General features: G+C 40.7%; 1 protein-coding gene across 3 annotated transcripts in view; it reads left to right on the forward strand.

Annotated features, from left to right (window-relative positions):
- USP54 (ubiquitin specific peptidase 54) overlaps positions 1–10,637 on the forward strand; it is a 67,032-nt gene that overhangs the window by 17,578 nt on the left and 38,817 nt on the right. For all 3 annotated transcript variants that reach the window (XM_023509525.1, XM_003783555.3, XM_023509526.1), the window contains exons 3-7: positions 4,428–4,562; positions 6,679–6,792; positions 7,230–7,312; positions 7,732–7,837; positions 7,948–8,094. In XM_023509525.1, coding sequence (XP_023365293.1) covers positions 4,428–4,562; positions 6,679–6,792; positions 7,230–7,312; positions 7,732–7,837; positions 7,948–8,094 — 585 coding nt within the window. The remainder of the gene's footprint in view (positions 1–4,427; positions 4,563–6,678; positions 6,793–7,229; positions 7,313–7,731; positions 7,838–7,947; positions 8,095–10,637) is intronic.

The raw sequence follows: 10,637 nt of genomic DNA on the forward strand, positions 1-10,637 counted from the left end.
AAAAAAAAAAACAAACTATAGCTGTGTACATTAATGCAATCATGGGGTACAATGTGCTGGTTTTATATACAATTTAAAATATTTTCATCAAACTGGTTAGCATAGCCTTCACCACATTTTCTTAGTTATTGTGTTAAAACATTTACATTCTACACTTAGTAAATTTAACATGTACCCTTGTAAAATGCATTCATGGCATTTCTATCTTATTTACATGGTTTTTAACTAATCCAAATAATAATGTGCCCATGTAGATAGAATTGTTTGTTGCTTGATTCAAGAGAGGTGGGTGGGGAAGCACCTGTGTTTAGTTATTAAAGTCTTGTTGCTTTTGTACTGTATCCAAGAAAATAGTTGTCAGACAAAATGTAATTTACCTTTTCCTGACAATGAAAAGGAAGACTCTTTGGTTTCATTCTGTGAAATAGAGAGAAGCCTCAAAGGTGGGTTTTTTCCTGCTTATTGAAATGGAACCATCAGGGACCCCCCAGGGAACAGTGATTCCTGGGTTTCAGTTCTTCCTGCCCTTTCTCCCTGCCTACCATAAAACTCAGCAATTGGAAGAATACCAGTTTTTGTTCCTTATTGGTGCTGCCACCTGTTCTTACTGCTGAACTAAATGTTCTTGGCTTTTTTTGGTGTGAACAGGATCTCCCTCTGGGAAAGGTGGGAGGAGGGTGAAAAAGGGAATGAGAGGAGGCCCGTTCCAGCCCCTGTGCTCATGTGAGAGGGACACACAGGGGTTAGTGTGCTGCTCTAACAGAGGGGCTTTGTGCTAACAGCCTCATCCGGAGCTGTAGCTCCACAGATGCATGCTGGGCTGGCTCAGGCTGCTTTATCCCTAATACACTTGCTTCTTCCTAACAATAGCAGAGCAAGACTGGCAACGATAATTAAAATAAAATAAAAAAGATTCAGTCAGAGGCCATTGTGAATGCATTCAGGTAGTCATGTGTATGGAGAAGTCTGCCTGTAATTAAGAGATGGGGCAAGATTATAGCATGGAAATGTTGATCCCACTGAGCACAAGAGTCAGATCTGTTGTTACAGACCACTGTGGTTGCAGACAGAGCTCTGACCCTAGACTTCTCCTTTTCTTTGCCAAAACCCTTGTTATCTAGGTCATGGGAAATCTGCCTCTCTTGAATGGGAGCAATAGAATAGGGAATAGAAAAGAGTTTAGTTCTTTCTACCCACATCTCAGAGATTGAGAAGGTAGTTCAAGGGAGAAACACCTGACTCAGAGCCCTTCTTCAGCATAGGATGGTGGCAGACAGGCCCTTTAGTATCCCCAAACTCCCAAATGAAATAATAATAATACCTAACACTTAGCATTTATCATACTGCTGTGCATTAGGTCTTTTTTTTTTTTTTTTTTGCCAGGGCAGGGTTTGAACCCACCACCTCTGGCATATGGGGCCAGCGCCCTACTCCTTTGAGCTACAGGTGCTGCCCTGTGCATTAGGTCTTAACTCTAGATGGTAAATAGTATTATGATCCCTCTTTTTTTGAAGGATTGATTGATTGATTGATTGAGACAGAGTCCCACTCTGCCACCCTGGGTAGAATGCTATGGCGTCATAGCTCACAACAACCTCAGAGCCTTGGGCTCAAGCAATCTTTTTGCCTCAACCTTCCACGTAGCTGGGTCTACAGGTGCCCATCACAACACCCTCCAAGTTTTTCTATTTTTAGTAGAGATGGGGTCTTACTCTTGCTCTGGTCTTGAACTTCTGAGCTTGGGGAATCTACCCTCCTTGGCCTCTCAGAGTGCTAGGATCATAGGCGTGAGCCACTGTGTCTGGCCTATTAAAAGAGAAAAGTGAGGCCTAGAGAAGTTAAATAAGTTGGTCAAGATCATATAGCTAGTAAATCCCAAGGTTGGGATTTTGAACCCAGTTTGGCTCCAGAGTCCATGCTCTTAACTAAGTACACTATGCCATCTTTGAATGGCATGCTGTCTTTTCATAAACAGGGTCATCTGACCCACAGAACGCCAATCGATTTGAGTGGCTATTTAAGTTCTCTCTGGGATAATATGTAAGTAGTGCTATCCCTGGAGAAAAGTTAGTTTATTAGTTAACAGTTGATGCTTTAGAGTATTAGGACTTAATTCTTAAGGAAACCCAGTTGAGGAAGTCTAAAGAGGCTAAAGTTTGTGTATGTCAGATTTGTATAGAGCTGAGGAAGTTGAGGAAGTCTAAAGGGGCTGAAGTTTGTGTATGTCAGATTTGTATAGAGCTATCCTGGAAATAATTCCTATTGGTTTGTTTTGGAATCAGGTTTGGATTCTGAACAAAGGACCAAACCTCACCCATCTTTTGCTCTCATATCAGAAACATCATAATTACCAGTATTGAGAAGAGCAGGAGGTTGGGATATCATAGTGATCATTAAGTTTTACCAAGCTGGAGTGACTTTCTTCCCGCAAGTCATCAAGTTGTTGGGTCACTATACAATTTGTAGAAGCAGTCATTGCTTTTCCTACCTTCTTTTTCTTTTGTTTCTCCTTATTCCTCTAAAGTTTCAAAATCCCTTAGATCAGCAGACAGATACCTAACTTTTCTTTTCTTTTTTTTTTTTTTTTAAAACAAGAGTCTTACTTTGTCACCCTGGGTAGAGTGCAGTGGTGTCATAACTCACAGCAACCCCAGTCTCTTGGACTCAAGTGATTCTCTTGCCTCAGCCTCTCAGACTACAGGCACCTGCTGGGCACAGAGACAGGGTCTCACTCTTGCTCAGGCTGGTCTCGAACTCCTGAGCTCGAACTCCTGAGCTCAAGCAGTCTGCCCGCCTCAGTCTCCCAGAGTGAGCCACTGCACCCAACCCAGATACCCAACTTTTTAAACTGTGGTCCTAGCCTAGACCTTTCCTTTTGGTGTAGTTTAAGGGGTCACTGATAAACATCCGTACCCTTCCAGCAACAAATTATGGAAGGCCCTGCACTGCGTTTGCCTGACTTTTTGACACACTTGTGTATAGCTTCCTAGGTTGATCTAGAGTAACTTGGAGTAATTAAAATAGATTTCCCCAAAGCTTAGTAAATAATAATATATTAAACTTGTATTGCTGGTACTGCTTCCTCCACATAATGTGGAATCATTTGTAGGAAAGTAATAGCAGGTCACACAGTAATACAATACACCCTTGAGATTCTGCTGGGATAGATATTCAGTGTGTATGAGGAGGAAGAATGCTAGTGAGAGAGTTCAGCAGGGGAAACAATTTTGACTTGAAATTAGTAGGACTAAATTTAGTATCCTTTTGCTCTAACAAGTTATATTACCTTAAGAAAGGTTTTCAGGGCAGCACCTGTGTCTCAGTGAGTACAGTGCCGGCCCCATATACCGAGGGTGGCAGGTTCAAACCTGGCTCTGGCCAAACTGCAACAAAAAAATAGCTGGGGCTTGTGGTGGGCGCCTGTAGACCCAGCTACTCGGGAGACTGAGGCAAGACAATCACCTAAGCCCAGGAATTGGAGGTTGCTGTGAGCTGTGTGATGCCACAGCACTCTACCGAGGGCGCTAAAGTGAGACTCTGTGTCTACAAAAAAAAAAAAAAAGAACGTTTTCAGCTCTTCTAGATGATTCTTGTTTAAAAAAAGAGATAGGGAATAATATATCTCCTTAATATAGTGGTTTTCAACCTGTGGGTCGAGACCCACAGGAACTGTATTAAAGGGTTGCAGCATTAGGAAGATTGAGAACCACTGCCTTAATATGATGTATTTACATCTCATGATTAATGGATCTGTTAATTCATTTATTACAAAATAGTTATTGGAGCCTGGGTGTGATGGCTCATTCCTATAATTCTGGCACTTTGGGAGGCCAAAGCGGGTGGATTGCTTAAACTGATGAGTTTGAACCCAGCCAGCCTGAGCAAGAGTGAGACCCCATCTGTACTAAAAATGAAAAACTGAGGCAAGAGGATCACTTGAGCCCAAGAATTCCAGGTCACTGTGAGCTATGATGCCACGGCACTCTACCCAGGGTAACAGAGTAAAACTCAGTCCTCCCCCCCAAAATAGTTATTGGTTGCTTTTTATATTCAAATATTGTCCTAGGCACTGGATGTACAGCAGGAAATACAAGGACAAACATGTATCCTTAAACTTAAATTCTAGAGAATAGAGTCAGATAATAAGTAAAATATATGGTATGACAGATAGTAATAAGTGCCATAGAAAAAAATAAAATAGGCCGGTCACAGTAGCTCATGCCTGTAATGCTAACACTTTGGGACACTAAGTGGGGGAGGATCATTTGAGACCAGGAGTTAGAAGACCAGCCTGAGTGAGACAACCCATGGGAAGCATGTTTGGTTCCATAGCTATCAGCATGGAGATATTAGCATGACAGACTAGGATGTGTGGACGTTTAATAAAAGCATTATACTTTTTCTCTTGTCTAACCTCTTCCCTATAGGGAATCTTTAACCAGTTTCAATGTAGTAGTGAAAAAGTGCTTCCATCAGACACTCTCCGCAGTGCTCTGGCAAAGACTTTCCAGGATGAACAACGTTTCCAGCTGGGAATTATGGATGATGCTGCGGAGTGCTTTGTAAGTGCTGGCCTCTGGCCCTCTTTGATATAGGGTGGGACTGTCAATGGTCTTTATTAGGGACTGGCTACTTTAAGGTGGAATTTAGTATGCCCTTAGCTCTATAGTGAAAACTAGGAGTTTCTACAGTTTTTCAGAGTGCTAAAGTGTCTCTATAATTGCAGAGAATGAATTGCCTAGGGGGTTTATTATTTTTCCCTTTAGGCTTAGGGTTGTTTTATGCCTGACATTGCATAAAGCAGTAGCTCTTAACTTTCAGAGGAGCCAAGGCTTATTAAAATACAAATTGTTGGGCTGTACCTCTAGTATGATTCAGTGGGCTTGGTGTGGAGCTCCAGAATATTCCTCTCAAACAAGTTCCCATGTGATGCTAATACTGATGCTGATGGTCTGGGGATCACATTTTGATAACTCCTTCATTTTTAAAGATAATTAAATAGGGAATAACTGAGTCCCTAGCACAAGTGTGTTATGCTATATACAGGGTGTCCCCAAGGTCACTATACAGTCCTACATAGGAAAAATGAGAAATTATAACTAAATATACCTTTATTTACAAAATAGTCATTACAAAATTTTACAAAATGTTTACAAAATACTTTTCTACATGTTGATATATACATATAAAAATATGAAATATAATAAATATGAGTTTAATTTTCCCATGTTTGGTGACCTTGGGACATCCTGTAGATGACCACCATGTCTCCAGTGCCCCTAACTCTTCTGAACTCTGTGTTCTATCCATCAACCTTGAAAAGATTCTCTCTCTGGGTATGTATTTTGAAAATCTTGAGAGTGATAGACATCCCATTACAGGGTAAAATGTCGGCCAAAAGTGGAGGTACTTCTGAGAAGCTGGATCACTGATATATTATATTGCTGTTAGGAATGTAAAATGTAAAATGGTATAGCTTCTCTGGGAAACAGTGTGTAGGTTTCTTGAAAATCTACATAAGCAAACTACTATATGATCTAGCAGCTTGCATTCCTGGAAACGTATGCCAGAGAAATAAAAACTTTATTTATACAATAACTTGTATATGAATGTTCATAGAAGCTTTATTCATGATAGTAAAAACTGGAAACAACCCAAGTGTCCCTTAATGGCTAGAAGGTTAAACAAATTGATACTTCTATATGGAGGCATACTATGCAGCAATTAAAAGGAAGAAACTATTCATTTACACAACTTAGATAGATCTCAAGGGAATTATGTTAAGTAAAAAGTGCAATGTGAAAAGGTTATCTACTATATGATCCCATTTTTATAACATTTTTTTTTCCCTTTTTGATGACAGAGTCCCACTCTGTTGCCCTGGATAGAGTGCTGTGTGTCATAGCTTACAGCAACCTCAAACTCTGGGGCTCAAGCAGTCCTCTTGCTTTAGTGTCCCAAGTAGCTTGGAATATAGGCATGTGCCACTACACCCAGCTAGTTTTTCCATTTTTAGTAGAGAGAGGGTCTCACTCTTGCTCAGGATGATCTTGAACTCCTGAGCTCAAGCAGTTCACCTGCCAAGGCCTCCTAGTGTGCTGGGATTACAGGTGTGAGCCACATATCCCAGCCAATAATATTCTTCAGATAACAATGATGGAGATGGGAGAAAAGATTAATGATTCCTAGGAGTTAGGGATAGGATTGGCTGGGTAAGGCTATAAAGGGATAGCATGAAGGAAGTTTTATGGTTATGGAAATGTTCTATATTTTGATTGTGATGGTGATTATATGACTGTACGTATGATAAAATAGTATAGAGCCAAACATACACACAATGCACACACACACACATAAATGAGGGCATGTAAAACTGGTGAAATCTGAATTAACTGTGGATTGTATCAATGTCCCTTTCTTCGTTTTGATATTGTATTATAGTTATGTAAGAGGTTACTGTTGGAGAAGACTAGGTGAAGGGTATATGGGACCCTCTATACATTTTTTGAAGCTTGCTGTGAATTTATAATCATTTCAAACCAGAAAATTAAAAAAAAAAAATCATCAGTATTTCTGACTTCCAGGAAGGTTGCTGTTTCTCTGGGGAAGCTGCTTACCAATTTGTATATTTGTCTTTTAAACATTGTTGGTGTACTACTTTTGTTCTTTCCCTGTCAGGAAAACCTCCTGATGAGAATTCACTTCCACATTGCTGATGAAACCAAAGAGGATATATGTACTGCCCAACACTGCATTTCCCATCAGAAGTTTGCAATGACATTGTTTGAGCAGGTGAACCCTATCTCTATCCTCATCTTTTCTAGACCCCTTCAGGAACCCTTACTTTTTTTTTTTTTTTTTTTTGAGGCAGTCTTCCTTTATCACCCTCGGTAGAGTGCCGCGGTATCATAGCTCACAGCAACCTCAAACTCTTGGCTCAAGTGATTCTCTTGCCTCAGCCTCCCAAGTAGCTGGGACAACAGGAGCCCACCACAATGTCTGGCTACTTTTAGAGATGGGGTCTCACTCTGGCTCAGGCTGGTCTCAAACTCCTGAACTCAAGCAATCTACCTGCCTTAGCCTCCCAGAGTGCTAGGATTACAAGTGTGAGCCACCACACCCGGCCTTTCAGGAACCCTTTATCTTGGGTTGTGGGGTGTTAAATGGGTGCCAAAACAGTTCATGACTGTGGGTTCTTGGTTTTCCTTTTTTCTTTCTGGTCTATCTAGTGTGTATGTACTAGCTGTGGCGCCACATCTGATCCACTGCCTTTTATCCAGATGGTACATTATATTTCCACCACTTCCCTTTGGTGAGTCTTAGAGAATTCTCTGTTGTAACTTTAGACACACTTACAGTTGATTGAATTTTAACTGAAGGCATTCAAATAACTGATATTCTTATTGCTGAGTTTATGCTATATTATAGCTACTCAGAATAGTAGTTTTAAAATAACCTTTGTTCTCCTTCTTTCTTCTCCCAGTCCCCCCTTTTCTTAGGCTCAGATATGGTCAGCAAAGTGGGAAGAGAATAGGGATTTTATGAGCTTTGGATTTGGGGACAGGTAAAGAGGTAACAGTGAGGTCAGTCAAAACAAGGGGTTTTGGTATGGTAAGCAGAGGAAGAAAGTCAAATACACGAGAGTTAGGAGTTTATGTGAATGATATATTTAATTTAGCAGTAATTCAGTACAATCCCACCATCATTCCCCTTCCATTCCCCATCTTGAAGCAATCAGGCTATTTGTATGCTGGAAAGACGAGAAAAACCTTCACCAAGTATGTTTGGTGAGCTGCTACAGAATGCCAGCACCATGGGGGATCTGCGGAACTGTCCGGTGAGTTAAGTTGAGTTTGGGTTTGGGGTAAGAAGGGGAACCCTGGGATTAGTGGAATTGAGGCAGAGCAGTAGGAAACTTCTTGAAATAGCCTCATGTATGTGTTTCAGAGCAACTGTGGAGAGAGAATCCGAATTCGCCGAGTGTTGATGAATGCTCCACAGATTATCACAATTGGGCTGGTATGGGACTCGGACCACTCAGACTTGGCAGAGGATGTTATCCACAGCCTGGGTACCTGCCTTAAGCTGGGTGATGTGCGTGTTAATTACCTCTATCTCTGACTTAAGTGCTTTTGTGTCTTCGTATAGTTTAAGGGCAATGAGCACTGAATGAAAAGGCATGTCTTAGATGACAAGTATTATAGAATTTTTGACAGATAAAACTGTATATTTGGGTACACATAAATATACATTGAGGTATGCACTCATATACTTCATTTGCATAGGTGGCAAAGGTTTTTTTTCTTTCTTTCTTTCTTTTTTTTTTGAGAAATGGGATAACTTTGGCTTTGAAAGAAAGGATAGAAAGAACTTAGGTACTGATAAAAATCAATCAGTGAATTCATAGAGTAATTGAATTCTCTACTCATTATTAGTTTACGTATGTACCAGTATAGAGTAGGCACGTCTATTCAACAATGGGAGGTTTAAGGTCAAATGAATGGACATTTCTGAGTAGAATTGCTATGGGAGGTGAAGAAGAGAAAAGTTGATGACCTGAGCCCCAAAGTAGGAAATTCATGGTGAGGAATAACTGTTGAGAAGGTAAATGAAGCTGCCTGGAAGATAATTTAGTGGCTCAGTGGATTTCTGTATATCTGTTCAGAGAAATAAATAGGCAGGGAAAAAGACTTTGGACCTGGGTCTCTACCTTATCAGTTCCATGTCCTAATAAATAAGGCCTGGCAATTAAGTTCATTAACTCATCCTAGAAAACATGCTACATACCTTATTGTTACATATCACTATGGTCAACTTCTAAGTACTCCCCTTGGGAAGCTATGCACTGATGTTAGTGCCTAGTCCAGCCTTCAAAGCAACTTTCGGAAATCTTTTTCTTGAATGACTGTTAAAGTTTTCTTATGGAACACAAAAACATGTAATAATAATAATGAATGCCACTCAGCAAGACATCACCACACATCCACACAAATACAGCTGTGAGACACTGACATACTGAGGTTATGGAACCTTACTGAATAGTTTGTATAGTGCTGCCAGCATAAGCACATGGTGGCAAGTTCACAAATTTAGTTGTCAGATCTTGTCTGATGACAGCTCTGACGGCCATTCCAGAAAAAGTATCCCAAAACTGCTTTGAAGGGTGAACTAGGCACTGGCATCCATCAGTTAGCTTTCCATGGGGAGTTCTTTGAAGGTGATCATAGTTGTTGTTTTTTAATGTCATTAAGCTACAACTCAGAAGTAATGAATTATATGGGGTCTTGCTTTAGGTTTCCTTCCTAAGGAATCTGACCTGAGTAGGCTGTATACAATAAAATCTCCTATTTTCCTTTTTTTTTTTCCTACAGTTTTTGGCCGGGGCTGGGTTTGAACCCACCACCTGTGGCATATGGGGCCGGTGTCTTACTCCTTTGAGCCACAGGCACCTCCCCCAAATCTCCTATTTTCTAAATTTCCATCACCTACATATTCTATACTGTAATGGTTTAATGTTCTTAACCAAATAAATTCCTCAAGACCAGAAGAATCTTTTCTTCAAATTTTTTTTCTATGTCTCTTAGCATTTAGGACAATGCTGGGCACCTAGAAATTGAAAAGCTGATAACCATCATGGCTGTATTGAGGGCTGAGGGCTTTCTTACCCCCTAGTTAGGTTTTCAACAGAAAAATTTATTTATAGGGCCAGCTGATAAAAAAACCTTTAAAACTAAAGAGTTGGGTTTTTTGTTGTTGTTGTTTTTATATCGGGGTTTTTTTTTTTTTTTTTAAATTTTTATTTTTGAATTGAAGGTACAAAGAACCAGGTTGCACTGCTTACATTTGTTAGCAGTGTTTCATAATTGTTGTTTTTTGTTTGTTTGTTTGGAGATAGAGCCTGAAGCTGTCACCCTGGGTAGAGTGCTGTGGCATCATAGCTCACAGCAACTCCAACTCCTGGGCTTAAGCGATTCTCTTGCCTCAGCCTCCCAAGTAGCTGGGACTGCAAGTGCCCACCACAATGCCTGGCTATTTTTTGGTTGTAGTTGTCATTGTTGCTTGGCAGGCCTGGGCTGGATTCAAACCTGCCAGCTGTGGTGTATGTGGCTGGCGCCTTAGCTGCTTGAGCTACAAGTGCCAAACCTGTTGTTTTGTTTTTTGAGATAGAGGCTCACTCTGATGCTCAGGGTAGAGTGCTGTGACATTATCATACCAACCTCACAACCTCAAACTGATGTGTTCCAGCAATCCTCTTGGCCTCAGTTTACAGAATACCTAGGACTATAGGCACCCACCATAGCACCTGGCTATGTTTTCTATTTTTTAGTAGAGATGGGATCTTGGTCTTGCTCAGGTTGGCCTCAAATTCTTGTGCTCAAACAGTCTAGCTGCCTCAGCCTCCTAGAGTGTTAGGATTACAGGTGTGAGCCTTTGCATCTAGTCTTTTTTTTTTTTTTAAACTTTCCTGGCTCCTCTTTATGATGGGACCCAGTAAGAAAATATTGTTGACAGGTATATTAAGCTGGGTCTGATGGCTTGTGTCTGTAGTTCCAGCTACTTAAGATGGCTGAGGTAGGAGAATCACTTGAGCCTAGAGGTTTGATGCTGCAGTGAGCTGTCATTGTGCCACTGTACTC

This window comes from Otolemur garnettii, unplaced genomic scaffold (assembly GCF_000181295.1).
Source record: "Otolemur garnettii isolate 467f Iridium unplaced genomic scaffold, OtoGar3 scaffold00008, whole genome shotgun sequence".
In the NCBI taxonomy this organism is placed as follows: Eukaryota; Metazoa; Chordata; class Mammalia; order Primates; family Galagidae; genus Otolemur; species Otolemur garnettii.